Source organism: Neomonachus schauinslandi, chromosome 15, assembly GCF_002201575.2.
Source record: "Neomonachus schauinslandi chromosome 15, ASM220157v2, whole genome shotgun sequence".
In the NCBI taxonomy this organism is placed as follows: Eukaryota; Metazoa; Chordata; class Mammalia; order Carnivora; family Phocidae; genus Neomonachus; species Neomonachus schauinslandi.
In genome coordinates, this window is record NC_058417.1 from 37,539,026 (window position 1) to 37,553,857 (window position 14,832).

The following is a 14,832-nucleotide window of genomic DNA, read 5'->3' on the forward strand; positions in this document are numbered from 1 at the left end:
ACCAGGAGACCTGCGGACGCTGGCCGCCAAGTGACCCCAGCTTCAGCCTTCAGCCCGCACCGGCCGAATGGGGGCGGGGAGGAAGAGGATGGGCGGGAGAGATTTCCTCCCAGAGGGGATGGTCTGAGAACCCGCGGGAGAAGGTCCGGGAGAGGACCCGGTCACCTACTCCCCTGTCCTTGCACGCGAAGACTGGGATTTCACCACCCCTCTTGGAAAGGGGGCTTTTGGGGTGGACACACCCTCTGTCCCTAGGGCAAATGTGTCGCCAGCATCCCCAACTCTGCCAGGGAAGACTCGTGCATCCTCCACTGTCTCCCAGTTGCCCTGCGGGGAGGGCAGCGCATCAGGGACTCCTGGTCTGCCACTCCTGTCCAGCTAGACGATCCCGGGGCAAGGCAAACCTGTAGGGGCTTCCCGTAGATCTCCGTCACACACGATTCACATGGGCACCCAGGGTGTGTGTGTGGGGGGGGCGGGTATCGGCTACCTGGAAGAGGGCTGATGAGTCCCCACTTCGGTCCTTTATCCTGGAGTGTTGCAGTGAGGAGGCCCACCGTGCTGACTGGGCATCCGTTCACTTGTTCCTCAGTTATTAGCGCCAGTCACTAGCAAACTACAAGACAGAGGGATGAAGACCCCACTACCCACTAAAACTTCATTTTAATCATTTCCATCCTGGGCCACCGGTCCCCACATCCCTGGCCTTTCTGCCTTATCAGAACCTTCTGAGACCCAACCTTTCTCACATCTGAAGTTCTTTGGTTTCCCTGCAAAAAAGCACCTGTCCTGTACCAATGTCAAGTACTGCGCTAGGCACCAGGGACCTAACACTGATGAGCCGGATTTTTGCCTACAAGGAGCTCACAGGCCAGTGGGGCTACCTAGCCTGTCCTGTTAGCTTCCATGGCACTGTGTATCCCTCTGGTTTGTCCCCACCAGCCCCGTGAGCGCCTGGTAAGGGGCGGGGGGGCGGGGGGCGCGGTGAGCCCTGGGGAAGGTTTTCAGAAGAGGCGTCCTTTGAGCCCAATCTTTAGGAGAAGCCAGATATTGAAGGGAACTGCCTGAGAGTCCTTTGCTTAGCTCCTGGTCCTGGGATGTGCCCCTGGCTGCATTAGATACAAATGCTTCCCCTGCATTCTCTGCTAGTTGTAGTATCTCACAGGGTCCTCTAGCTGAAGAATCACTGTGTCTGTCACAGACTAGAAGCTTCCAGAGGGCAGGAACCCAGGAAATCTAATCAACTATTTCTGGCACATGCCAAGAGCTACTGCGAAGGTAAGATCCCCTTGACGTTTCACTTTGATGATGACAATGGTAGGAGCGGGCAGTTCCTATAGTGATTTTTTTTTTTTACGGTCTTTACCTGTGTCCTTCACTCCTCTCTCCCACGACAATGTCCTTTGTCAGTTTCTGTTTCTCTTTCTCCATCCTCTGCCCCGCTTCTCTGTGTGTACATCTAGAATAGTTTTGTTTTTGTTTTCCTTTTTCAGAAGCTTCTCATATTAACTGCATCTCTTTTCCCTCCATTTTCTTGGAGTCTTTCTTCCACTCACCCCGCCTATTTCTCTGTAGTGTCCCTTTATCCGTCTCTGTATATCACAGCTATGTTTTCCCTTTTTCACCTTTTGCTTCATCCCACAGTTTCTCCCTGCCTTTGTCTCTTGCGCTACTTTCTTCCCTTCCAAACGTAGCATTTCGAGACTGTAACATCGATTGAAGCAGACAATGGAAAACTGTCCAACCTCCACTGTAAATTCATTCTTAATCCTACGAAAAATGCAACCTGAAACGTATTGCACAGTGAGACAAAAACCTCTGTCTTCGCCGTTCCTGAAATCCAACCTGGGGGTGGGGTAGGAGGTAGGCGGTGGAGGAAAGTGCTGGAGAAATTATCCCATCATTGAACAACAACGAATTTTCAATTACGATGATCCTCTGATTTGCTATAGAAAAAGTATCTCTGCCATTTCAAAACGAAATTTGGCATTTTAGGGGTTGAGAGAACAACGCTTAGGTTTTCCTTTTAACAGAAAAGGAGAAAAAGACCGCGTCCCTGGGTGGGCTCGAACCACCAACCTTTCGGTTAACAGCCGAACGCGCTAACCGATTGCGCCACAGAGACTCCGACAGCTGCCAGCGTGGCGGCGAGCCGAGTCAACGGGAGCGAGCCTACGACGGTGCAGGACTGCAACGGAAACCCTGCAGTCAGGAGAAAGAAGTCAGACTCTGGGGAGAAAGCAAAGGGTCCCGGTCGAGGGAGGGGAGGAGGGGGGACCTTCACGTCTTATCCACTGGTTCTGGGAGAGGTAGTCGCCGGCTTCCTCCGGATCTCTCTTAGAGGAAGATAAGATGGGGAAACCCGAAACGTCCTTTTTTAGGGTGACCTGAGTCTTGGGGATACATGAAGTCGACCTCCTGAGAGTCCCCAAAAGCATAACAACCTTTGGTCTCCAAACGTCCCCTTTCCAGCTGAACCCCTGCCGCCCCGCAGTACACCCGCGACGCCCTCCCCTGCTCCTCCTCCTCGAAACATTGAATATGTCTGAATGCGCACCTCCTAAATACCAGGCACCGTTCTAGGCCAGTGAATGTCCAGAGCCTAGTATAGTACCTGGCACATAAGACATGTAAGGATTTCTGGAGTGAATAAATGAAACAAGCTAGCATGAGTAATACGCCCGACGCACACGTTCATAAGCAACACCATGGCCCTTTAGCTGGGGACCGCGTCCCCTATGTCGGGCTTCACCAGCCCACGTGCACACAGGTCCCGGCCCCGGGATCTGGCGTCTGGAGTCCGGGTCCGCCGCGATCCCAGCTTGCACCGCGGCGCCAGGCCCTTCCGCACTCACGGTGACTTTTCACTTTCCGCCGTCCCATTCTCGGTTTTGGCTTCTCAACCAAACTCCCGTGCTGATGACTGACAGAGAGGTACAGCCAATAGGAAGTCAAAGTGTCCCGGAACGGTCGGCCTTTCGGCGCGCACCGAGAAGGCAGCAAGAGTGGCTGCGCGGGCAGGGCTATAGCCGGTTGTCTGGAATTGTGGTGGTTGGAGGTCTCACAACACCGCTGTCATGGTGAGATGGGGGGCGAGGAGGAGGGACGCGGGGTAGGGACTGAGGAACGGGGAGGGCGGCATGGGAGGTTTGGGAAGCAGAGAGGGCCTGGTGGTCGTTTGAAGTTTGAAGGGAAGCTGACCACCGTGAGGACCAAGGGCTTGAAGGCGGCTTCCCGCAGCTGCACAGCGCTCATGTCAGAGCTGGAGTTCGCGGTGTGCAGCCGCCTCCAGAGTGGAGGGCGGTGCGTACGGGAGCCTCGGGATCAGGGGCCGCGCCGGGGGCTCTGGCCGCGTTTGGCCCCTGGCGCTGAGCCCCTTCGCTCTGTCTGCCGCAGTCTATAATGTCCTATAACGGAGGGGCCGTCATGGCCATGAAGGGGAAGAACTGTGTGGCCATCGCTGCCGACAGGCGCTTCGGGATCCAGGCCCAGATGGTGACCACGGACTTCCAGAAGATCTTTCCCATGGGCGATCGGCTGTACATAGGCCTGGCCGGGCTCGCCACCGATGTCCAGACTGTGTAAGTGTCCGGGGTCCCCGCCCACACGCAGGCCTCTTCTTGGGCTAGCCTGGCCTGGCGTCTCGAGTGGCCCACGTATCAGTCATCTACCAAACAGCACCAGTGAATCAGAGACTTTGCCGGACGCAGTAAGCCGTACAGAATTGTATCCTAACCAGCTGACACCCGCATTTACTCAGTGCTAGACTCTGCGCGGAGCACCTTAGATGCATGGACTTACTTAATCCTCTTAACTACATGACCAAGTTGCTGTCCCATTATGCAGATGAGGAAACTGAGAGTCTTAGTTTTTCTTGCCCAGTGTGCAAGCTTACGAATGCCATCCAGGATCCCAGTGCAGGTCTCTCTCGGGCCTGTGCTCAGTCCCTAAATAAATCCAGTTTTAGTTGGGAAACGCTATACGGAAAGGTAACTAACCCATGATGAGCTGGTGCATATTAGCTGCTAGATTTGTCATCTAGTGGACAGAGGCTCTGTGATTTGAGAGGAGGGGGGAATCTGGGAGATGACATAGGTAGCTGTTGTGTTGGTCCAGGTATGAGGGTTATTGTCCGGATGGGTGGAAGCGGTGGGAAAGGGAAGGAAGGCACTTCTAAGAGTTGTTGCTGACCAGCCTTAGTGGCCACTTGGATATCGTGAGACTACATTTAGAGTCATTCATTGAGGGTGAGTCTGTGTCTTTTTTATCTGTTACTAGTATCTAGATCCGTAGGTGGCATGTAGGTAATCCAGAAATGTTTTAAAGATGATTTCTGTTTTGAGCATGTCGCCTGAAATACAGAAACTGGGAGGGCTAGTTTTAGGGGAAAGGTGATGGCTGATTTTGACACTACTTTTGAAGGGACAAGGCAAGCCAAGGAGAGACATCTTTCAAGCAGTCGGGATCTTGACATTATCTATCTCAGGGCTGGCGAAGCACTGGTGATCTTTTAAACCTATGGGAGAGACAAACTATGGAGAGGAGAAAAATGAGCTGCTGTTCGAGAGCTGAACTGAATATTTAGCAGTGCGGGGAAGTAGAGAGGCCAGAGGGAAAGAATCAGGATAGGGTTTATAAGAGGGAAGATGTCACAGGTGGTAGGTCCTGCAGGAAGCTGGTGGCCCAACAAACAGCAGTTCCTGGACTTAGTTCTTAGAAGACCAAGAGAATAGTTCACTAAGGTGAGTGAAACCTTGTCAGAGAATTTTTTCTCTCATTTCCCTCGAAGCTCCCTCAGTCTCAAGAACACACGACTTGGAAATTCTTCCTAGATCTAAGCCAGCCACATCCTGGTGGAATCAAGGTGACAGCTTTGATTTCCCATCCCTGTAAAGGCCCCCATCAGCCTTCCTCTCCCCAGTCATGGCCCGTCTCCTCACACCATTTCCTTTTCTTCAGGAGGCTTTCTCACCAAGTTTGTGTGCTTGGGGGCAGTAATAGCTAATTTTGCTAGGCCTCAGTTTCCTCACCTGTCAGAGGAAACTCAGGTTGTATCTGAGGCTTTGTTCTGTCCTTTGATGACTGCTTTGCCTCTGGCAGCACTGGCATTGGTCTGCCCCCTGCAGGGGCCTGTCCTGGGCTCTGGGCTGTGGCACTGGAGGAGGTGTGTGGCCTTTTTGCTTCGGCACCTTCCAGACCGTTAGTACAGCAGCTGCTTTTTTTTTAAGATTTTATTTATTTAACAGAGAGAGACACAGCAAGAGGGGAAACACAAGCAGGGGGAGTGGAAGAGAGAGAAGCAGGCTTCCCGCCGAGCGGGGAGCCCGATGCGGGGCTCGATCCCAGGACCCTGGGATCATGACTGGAGCCGAAGGCAGACGCCCAACGACTGAGCCACCCAGGTGTCCCCAGCTGCTGCTTCTTAACACACAGAAGACTTTGTAGTTTTCCAAGCACCTGGTCGTCCCCCCATACATTGTCTCACTGCTCTGTGATTTGTTGTGTCCTCATCGTACGGATGGAAAAATTAAGTGGGAGGATGAAGGCTTAGGTCAGCTCTTGCAGTCCATTGCTCTTTCTTTTCTTTCCTTCTTTTCCTTTTTTTTTTTTTTCCACTGCTCTTTCTGCTGTCCACTCCTGTCACTGTGTGTGCAGGTGGACTCCTATGAGGAGTATAGAGGAGCTGTGCGTTTTATATAAATTGTTCCTCAAGAAAGAGAGGCAAAATCCACTTTTTTTTTTTTTTTAAGATTTTATTTATTTATTTGATAGAGAGACGCACAGCGAGAGCAGGAACACAAGCAGGGGGAGTGGGGGAGGGAGAAGCAGGCTTCCCGCAGAGCAGGGAGCCTGATGCGGGGCTCGATCCCAGGACCCTGGGATCATGACCTGAGCTGAAGGCAGACGCTTAACGACTGAGCCACCCAGGTGCCCCGCAGAATCTACTTCTTTTTTTTTTTTTTTTTAAGATTTTATTTATTTATTTGAGAGAGAGAGCACATGAGAGGGGGGAGGGTCAGAGGGAGAAGCAGACTCCCTGCCGAGCAGGGAGCCCGATGCGGGACTCGATGCGGGACTCGATCCAGGGACTCCAGGATCATGACCTGAGCCGAAGGCAGTCGCTTAACCAACTGAGCCACCCAGGCGCCCCAGAATCTACTTCTTAGTTCCCCTTTCCTCACCTCAAAAAAAAACTGTGGGAAAAGCAGTGTTAGCAGAGTGGCATGTTTACAGGTGGTAAGTGTCGGACAGTCTGAAACATGGACGTGAGGCTGGACTTCCAGTGAGAAAATCACTGGGAGGGGAAGAGAGGGGCCTTGTCAGGGGTGGGGATTGTGTGTCTCCCTCCGTACCTCCTGACCTCTGCAGGGTGGACACCAGGGGACATTCAGTAGTGACTTACTACCTCACTTTTCTTTTCCTATCACAGTGCCCAGCGCCTCAAGTTCCGGCTGAACCTGTATGAGCTGAAGGAAGGTCGGCAGATCAAGCCCTACACCCTCATGAGCATGGTGGCCAACCTCTTGTATGAGAAACGGTGAGTGGAAGTGTAGCCTGGGACTTGGGGCATGCAGAGACCTTTGGCCAAGTAGGTACGTAGTATGGAGGGATGCCCAGGAAGATTCCTCCTCCTTCTCCCGTTGCTTATTTGCAGGGTGATAGTCTTACTTTTTGGGTCTGTTTTCTGTGGGTCTGACAACCAAATAGGAAAGAAAAGGGTTACTTGAGAAGAAGGCAGGGAATGCAAATAGCAGACAAATGTGCTTCCAGGCAACAGAATTAACCCCTCCAAAGAGTGCCTGGTTAGTCTCCCAGCCAGGAGCCACCTGTACTCCAGAGCTACTTTTTTTTTTTTTTTTTTTAAGATTTTATTTATTTATTTGAGAGAGAGAGAATGAGAGAGAGAGAGAGCATGAGGGGGGGAGGGTCAGAGGGAGAAGCAGACTCCTCGCTGAGCAAGGAGCCCGATGCGGGACTCGATCCAGGGACTCCAGGATCATGACCTGAGCCGAAGGCAGTCGCTTAACCAACTGAACCACCCAGGCACCCCCAGAGCTACTTCTTAGGCACTAGATTCTCAGACCTAGGAATTGGGTATCTGAATTTTTGTCCGTTTTCTTTGAAGACTTCATGACGAGGAAAGCAGAGGCCTAGCTGCAGAATCTAGTGCAGAAGCTGGGATCGAAGGAGAGCCCCACAGGGACTTTTCCACTCAGCTCTGGGCTAAACTGGGTGGCAGACAAGTGGAGTTCTTTTTTTCCTTTTTTTCTTTTTAAACTTTTTATTTTGAAATAATTTCAAACTTTGTGGAAAAGTTACAGACGTACTCTTTAGCTTTCAAAACTAAGTCTTTGCCATTTCCATACCTGGAGCAATACTGTTGCCTTTTTAGTCTCACAATCTAAAAACCATAAAAGGGTTGCCTTTTTCTAGGTGTATGTTAATATCCTCAGATACAAACTGTCTGCATGTGTGGTAACCATGTTTATCAAAATCCCAAATTGAGAAAGGCTTAAATGATTTTTTAAACTGATCTATAGAGGGGGGAAAATGTCTTATACATTTGTGAAAATTAACTCACATTACACATTTATTTGTGTAATGGCTTATGTTTTTGTTTTAAGTAAACTCTACACCCAGCGTGGGGCGTGAGCTCACAAGTTGGGTGCAGAGATTACTTTAAATAAATAAATAAACTTAAAAAAAAAAAAAAAACAGTCGCATGCTCTACTGACTGAGCCAGCACCCCACTGTGTTTATAGAAAATAAGAAAAATACACAATGGGGCGCCTCGGTGGCTCAGTCAGTTAAATGTCTGCCTTTGGTTCAGGTCATGATCCCAGGGTCCTGGGATCAATCCCCGCGTCGGGCTCGATCCCAGGGTCCTGGGATCAATCCCCGCGTCGGGCTCCCTGCTCAGCTGGGAGTCTGCTTCTCCCCCTCCTTCCCATTTGTGCTCTATCTCTGTCTCTCTGAAATAAACAAATAAAATATTTTAAGAAAAGAAAAGAAAAATATAGAACATTGAGGCTGACCTGGAAAATTCTAGGTTCTTAGTTAGTCAGCAGCTTTCTCTACAAGCCCAATTGAAGTCAGTGATTTTCCAGCAGAATAGGCTAATGCTGTGATTTGCAAACTTGAGCAATGTACAGACTTTTTTTTTTTAAAGATTTTATTTATTTATTATTTGAGAGAGAGAGACCGAGCAGGGAGAGGAACAGAGGAAGAGGCAGAAGCAGGTTCCCCCTGAGCAGGGAGTCCAACATGGGGCTCGATCCCAGGACCCCGGGATCATGACCTGAGCCGAAGGCAGACGCTTAACCGACTGAGCCACTCAGGCGCCCTTATTTTTTATTTTTTTTAAAGATTTTATTTATTTGACAGAGAGAGACACAGTGAGAGAGGGAACACAAGCAGGGGTAGTGTGAGAGTAAGAAGCAGGCTTCCTGCTGAGCAGGGAGCCCGATGTAGGGCTCGATCCCAGGACCCTGGGATCATGACCTGAGCCGAAGGCAGACGCTTAACGACTGAGCCACCCAGGTGCCCCTTTTCAGTATTTTTCTTAGAAACTGCTTCAAAGCTGTTTTCAAAAGGAGTGGAGGTATAGATACATGTATGAATAGAGAATTGAATGGTGGTAGGACTTTGGTTAGGATAGGGAAGATTAGAAGAAATCAGAATTCCCAAAAAAAGGAAGTGGAAGAGAAGGTCAGGGTGAGGAGGATAGGAAGGCAAGTGTCAGGGAAAAGAAGAAGTCTTTGAGCATTGTCAGATGCCAGGAGGTGGGGAAGGGTGAACCAAAGCTGGCTCATTTGTAGAGCACGTGACTCTTAATCCTGGGGTCGTTGAGGTTGAGCTGTCTGTTGGGCGTAGGGTTTAAAGAAAAGCTGGCCTTGGGGAAGTGGGTCTTCCCAAAGAGGCCCTCTGTGCTCCTGCCCGGTCTGAGTAGGCCTGAGCAGGAAAGTGGATGTGCTTGAGCTGTGGTTTCTTTCTGCTCCTGGCCTGCACAGGTTTGGCCCCTACTACACAGAGCCCGTCATCGCTGGGTTGGACCCGAAGACCTTTAAGCCCTTCATTTGCTCTCTAGACCTCATCGGCTGCCCCATGGTGACTGACGACTTTGTGGTCAGCGGCACCTGCTCAGAACAGATGTACGGGATGTGCGAGTCCCTCTGGGAGCCCAACATGGTGAGTCGGCGGCACGGAGTGGGACTGGGCTCTGAGGTGTCCACCCCTTGGCCATCATGTGTTTACGTGGTGTGTGATGTCCTCACATCAGGAGGAGGTGCAGGTAGGAGAGAAAGCCCAGCTGCTGGGCCTTGGGAGGGTGTCCAGAAACTCCATCTGCCAGGCCTTGGTGCAGGCGTTGGTGTCGCTGCTGGTTAGCGGAGGAAGTTCAGAGCTTGAATTCCCCTTCACTTGCCCTTCCATACCTTGCTTCCTTTTGAGGAGCTGAGGGGGCTTCCCACATCCAGGGAACCATCCCTCACTTCAGGCACGGGGATAGCCAGAGTTGGGCACCTTGAGCCTAGGAAAAAGAGTTAAGGGGTCAAACCAAGTTAGGGTCCAAGGCTCTGGGTCTGAGGCTTCTGCTCTGTTGGCAGGAGCCAGAACACCTATTTGAAACCATCTCGCAAGCCATGCTGAATGCTGTGGATCGGGATGCAGTGTCAGGCATGGGAGTCATTGTCCATATCATGTGAGTATGAGTTGGGAAAAGCCAAGAAGCTTTGCAGACACCTGCCTTTCCCCTCCCGGACAAACACCTCCTTTTCCCATGCCCCTGAGCAGGTGTGAGGGGGGAAAGGCACTTGTGGCAGGCTTGGGATAGCAGAAACCCAACCTGGTTTCCCTGGCCTCGGTCAGGTGAGGCTCCGTGACCCTGAGTCCGCCCCCGACCCCCGCTTGCTCACAGTGGACATTGCTTTCTTAAGTATCCCCAAATCTCAGGGGTCTGTGTGGGGATGCGCCACAGCAGAACTACTGCAGATTGATCAGAACTCCAGGTGACTCCCTCCTCTCCCAGCTCCTGCTTCTGGATGACGTTCTGAGCCCCAACAGGGTGATATTCTGAGCTCTGGGAACAGATTTTCCAAGCCCAGCCAGTTCCCTACCTGCCACCCCCTATTTCCCCTTACGTGTCTGGAGCTATCACCAGGAACCTGATTGGATGAAGTAGGTGTCCTCCCAACAGCTTTCCTTGGGTACATCCCAAAATAAGCATTTGGACCCTTTTTTTAATGGGAGAGCTTGCTTAATTATGAAAAACAGACTGGGGCTGATATAGAGAATTGACCATTCGGGTATTTTATGTTCCTTGGGATGAAACACAATACTTCTCCTTCCTGACTTGGTTCTCTGGGCCGGGGGGTGGGGGGAGGCGCTCTGCCCTTCTCTGGAGGGCTGCCCAGCCAAGCCCTGAATCACCTGGACTCTTGGTGGGTCCAGCTTTGGAGATTCTTCACTAGTCTCCCTGTTCCGCCTTTCTCCCCTTCCTCATCCCAGACTGAGCAGACAAACTGTTAATGTAAAACAAGCAAAACTCAGAGCTGGCAGCATAGCTGTTCTGCATTCTAGAGTGGTGTAGATGTTCTGTGACTTTCTTCCCCTGCAGCGAGAAGGACAAAATCACCACCAGGACACTGAAGGCCCGCATGGACTAACCCTCTCTTCCCAGAGCCTACCTTTTTTTTTTTTTTTTTTAAATAAATAGTTTTTCTTTCACTTCTGCTTCTTTGTCTTTGGGTCTTTTACCAGAGATCTTTGTCCCCAGCTTGGTAGTTACAAAGAGCTCCTCTGGGTATAGCGCAGCCCTTGGGTTTCTTCTTGCCTTAGAGCATCTTCTACTGGTGCACCGGTGGGGTAGCAGCTACAGATGACTTGCTGGGCGCCTGCTGGGCGCTGGGCCTGGCACAAAGTGCTTCACACGTTCTAAAATGTAGTCATCATGGCGACTTAAGGCAGTTAATTTGCTCAAGGCCCACTTTAATAAGTGGTGGAGCAACAATGGAAACCCATATTCCATTTGACCCCAAAGTCTAGAATCCTTTTCACTCAGTTCTGCTGGAAAACTCTTAAATCTTTCATTGTTTCAGGTAGAAATTGGGCCACGTAGCCACAGGTAATACCCTTGTGGTTCAGCGTTTCTTAACCTTGGCTGCACATTAGTCACACAGATACTTTGATCCCATCCCTCAAGATTCCGACTTAACTGGCTTTTAAAGACCTGGCACCTGTCTTTCCTAAAAGCTTCCCAAATGATTCCAGCTTGCAACCTGTGGCGGTGGTTCCCTCACTTGAGCCTCCATCAGAATCACCTGGAGGGTCTGTTAAAACCGTTCCTGCTTCGGATCTGCAGAGGGACCTGGGAATTTTTCTTTTTTTTTTTTTTAAGATTTTATTTATTTGCGAGAGAGACAATGAGAGACAGAGAGCATGAGAGGGAGGAGGGTCAGAGGGAGAAGCAGGCTCCCCGCCGAGCAGGGAGCCCGATGCGGGACTCAATCCCGGGACTCCAGGATCATGACCTGAGCTGAAGGCAGTCGCTCAACCAACTGAGCCACCCGGGCGCCCCGGAATTTCTGTTTCTGACTTGCAGCTGCTGCTGATACAGCTGGTCGAGGACCACATTGGGAGAACCCCTAGATTTTAAGCTGAGAGTCTACATGGAGAACATGAGATACACGAGGTGACCACGTAGCTAGTTACGGGAGAGCAGGGACAGGTGTGGTAGGTGTCTGCCCCGCCCCCCCCGCCAGTGTTGGTCTTACACAGCTGGAGAAGTGAGGGCCGGTGGTTTGTCCATTTCTCGGTGTGCGCAGAAGGAAAGTCGGCGGCCAAAGTCCTAGCCTGTATTCTTTCTCCAAACTCAAGTCACACAGGGATTTTGTCCAAGCAACCTTTGAAACTGGGACCCAAACCTTTTAATTCTGGAAAAAATAAAGGCTCATTTCCAAAGGACTCATACATGACAGATGTGTACACAAAGCTTTTTGAGTTTTATTTGTTCCTTGGGTTGGAGATTCATCTTAACATGCATGCATTTTAAAACAGTAACAGGGTCTCGAACTGTTCTGAGCAGACATTAGACAAGCACAAGGGGTTGAAAATTCCTATTTAAAAAACGGAGGTCGCAGTGAGAAACCGAGAAGTCACGTCCGTATGGCGGGTGCCAGTGTGTCCCACTACCCCCCGAGGTGAATCTAAGCTTCATTCACATTTTTTGATGACCATGATCTGACCTGATGTCCGGGTGTGCCAAGCAGCTCGGGCGCCCCCCAAGGCTGCTGGTTCACAACTCACAAAACAGCTCTGAGCAGGGGAGGGGGCCCCTGCAAGTTTCCTCCCCAGCCTCCCAAGGATCTCAGCACAACCCGCTGGGGACAGCTGAGTCTCCTCTTTCCGTTAGAGGTGCTCGTCGTACGTGGCACATCTCCGAGGGAAGGTGGGCCATGTCCCTGCCCCCTGCAGATGGCTGGTAGATTCGGGGGCAGTTGTTCAACTGGGTTTTCCCTGGGATTCCTGTGCTCAGGCTGGATCCTCCCACCGCCATTTCTGCCAGAAAGAAGTGAGGTCCCTAGACTTGGGGGAGCCACAGTTCTAAGACCAGAGCTGTAAGTTCTAAAGTCAGAGCTGTTAAACACACAGTCCCTTCTGGCCCCCGACACTTGAGTAGCTCAAATGCCAGGGAGTGCCGAAATTTCTTCCCTCCCCACTTGAACTGGTAAGACAACTGGGGGGGGTGGGACTGGCTGCTGAGAAAAGTCCTGGGTCTTTGGTCCACCTCCCCAGGGCAGGTCCTGGCGGACGTTAGGGCAGGAGTCTGTAGTCCCCAGCCCTGAGCACGACCAGGGGACCTGTTTGAGGCCTAAAGCACAGGCAAGAGAAACGAGGAAGAGGGAGGGAGAGGAGAAGAGCTGCCTGTGGTGGGAACTTAGGGGGTGCCACTGAGACCAGCCACAGGGGCGACTCGCGGCACCTGCCCCAGACCAGTAACCCCTGAGCTAGGTAAGGAGAGGGGGAGCACCGGCTCAGTCCGCTCCCGGAACTGCTGGCTTCTGCCCGGGGCCCCCACACCGCAGGGCACGGGGAAGGAGCCCGCACTGGGGGGCACACTCCGTAGTTCGTTCAAAGGAACAAGGGCCAGAGGCCTTCCTCTAGTGGTCTCAGTGGCGTTCTCGGAGAACCCTCGCTTGGGCTGCGGGGCCCGGGAGACTGGTTTCTCAGCCACAGGCTTCAGGGCGGGAGAAGCTGCGACTGGCGAGGTGGTTGAGGCGGGCAAGGGCGAGGAATCTTGCACAGGCTTCCCCCTCCAGGCTTCACCCCGTCAGTCATGTCCTATTCTTACACCCTTGTTCTTGGGAGACCCCAAATTATTCTGGGATGCTGTGAGACTGTTGGAGCTTTTCTCCCTGGCTCCAGGGAGGGAGGCTGAGGCTAGTCCCTTGCCCTTGGACGCCTTCTACAACCCAGAGAGGGAACGGTGGGGCTCAGAGAAAGGAACGGGGGCAGACATGAGCTGGGGGGTCAGTTCACTTTCTCCACATTCAGACCACAAACCAAATATACCTGCATCATTACAAAAAGAGAAAGAAAACTGGTATAAACCAAGATAAACAGCTTTTGAACATTCGAATGCCAAAGGAATTAGAAGGCTAAACCCAAGGTTTTGAAGATAGCACAGAGAAGGACCTTTTAAAAAAAAATCTAAAATCCATCCAACCACAGTTCAAATGTTTTGACCCAAACAATACTGTCAGAAAAACAAAAAGAGTATTTGAAACAGAACGCTACTCTCAAAATGTAAACAATATACCAAAAAAAAAAAAAAAAAAGAAAAACCCATAAAAACACAAAAACTCAATGTTAAAGAAGTTAGATACCTGGTAGCTCATTTTTAACTGATAGATTATGTGACACTTTTCATACACACGATGGCAACATGATCAGCGGACCAAATGCAGGAAGCCGGCGGGAGCCCAAGGCTCGGGCGGCGGCGGGAGCACAGCCCGCCTAGCTCGGAAGATGCCGGGCCTCTCGAGGGGCAGATCTAAATTTTCATTCTTGATTAGGAGGTGGGGAAATCAAGTCCAAACATTATTCCTACATAATCCCTTCCTAAGTCAGATCGATTTTCTCCATGAGCCGCTTGGTTCCAAGTTCTTCCCCAAGTCACTTGGTGGTCTTGCCGCTGCGGTTCGGAGCTACCTGCGACCCCTTTCCGGAGCCAGGGCGGTCGTTTGACCTGTTTGCCTCTTCCAGAACAGTTCCAGCAGCCCCCGCGGGGTCCAAGAATGCTGCCTCCATTCCTCTCTGACCTAAAAGCTGCGGGTAGGGCCCGGAGATGGTGCTGGTTCCTGCTTCAGAAGCTGAGCTCGGCCAGGCTTGGAGGGAGCCACAGGAAACCAATCCATTCGTTCCAATGTTTCTACAAACTTCCTTCGCATCTGTGGGGTTATCTACAAGTTTTACCATATCTCATCCTAAATCCCCAGTTCCTGGTGAGGGGGTGAGAAGATGCAGGAATGAACCTCCCCCAACACAGGGCTGTCTCCTTCCTAGCCAGACCAGACTGCTCTGATGGTGTCACAGGAGGGCACGGGGCTCAGTTCCGAGAACTGGGTCGCTCAGCAGCTGGGCGGAGGCCCTGAAGAAAGCTGCAGGATGCCACTCCGGGGGAAGCCCGGGGGTGGCAGGTCTGCTAAAGGTCGAGACAGGGGCATCAAGGAAAACAGTCCCAAAGGCGGGGCCAGGTCGATCCCCCACATCAAGCCTCCAAGTTGCATTTCCTGGGTCCCCTCCTCAAGGGACTCTGAAGCAACCTCAGGCTTG

At 51.5% G+C, this 14,832-nt stretch overlaps 1 protein-coding gene and 1 non-coding gene across 2 annotated transcripts; one reads left to right on the plus strand and one right to left on the minus strand.

Moving 5' to 3' along the window:
• Positions 1-2,051: 2,051 nt before the first annotated feature.
• Positions 2,052-2,125, minus strand: TRNAN-GUU. Its single transcript has one exon. It is a non-coding gene; the product is annotated as a tRNA-Asn (tRNA).
• Positions 2,126-2,989: 864 nt separating this feature from the next.
• Positions 2,990-10,725, plus strand: PSMB3 (proteasome 20S subunit beta 3). Its single transcript, XM_021704514.1, has 6 exons — positions 2,990-3,080; positions 3,397-3,581; positions 6,431-6,538; positions 9,012-9,189; positions 9,606-9,700; positions 10,616-10,725. Exons 1-6 carry the CDS (start codon positions 3,078-3,080, stop codon positions 10,662-10,664), a joined length of 618 nt encoding a protein of 205 aa, XP_021560189.1. The 5' UTR covers positions 2,990-3,077; the 3' UTR covers positions 10,665-10,725.
• The last annotated feature ends 4,107 nt before the right edge of the window (positions 10,726-14,832 follow it).

What these genes read in the sequence shown, in the direction of transcription:
- PSMB3 (XM_021704514.1), top strand. An exon ending in GCCACCGATGTCCAGACTGT is followed by an intron (nt 3,582 to 6,430) that starts GTAAGTGTCCGG and finishes TTCCTATCACAG; the next exon opens with TGCCCAGCGCCTCAAGTTCC. An exon ending in AACCTCTTGTATGAGAAACG is followed by an intron (nt 6,539 to 9,011) that starts GTGAGTGGAAGT and finishes TGGCCTGCACAG; the next exon opens with GTTTGGCCCCTACTACACAG.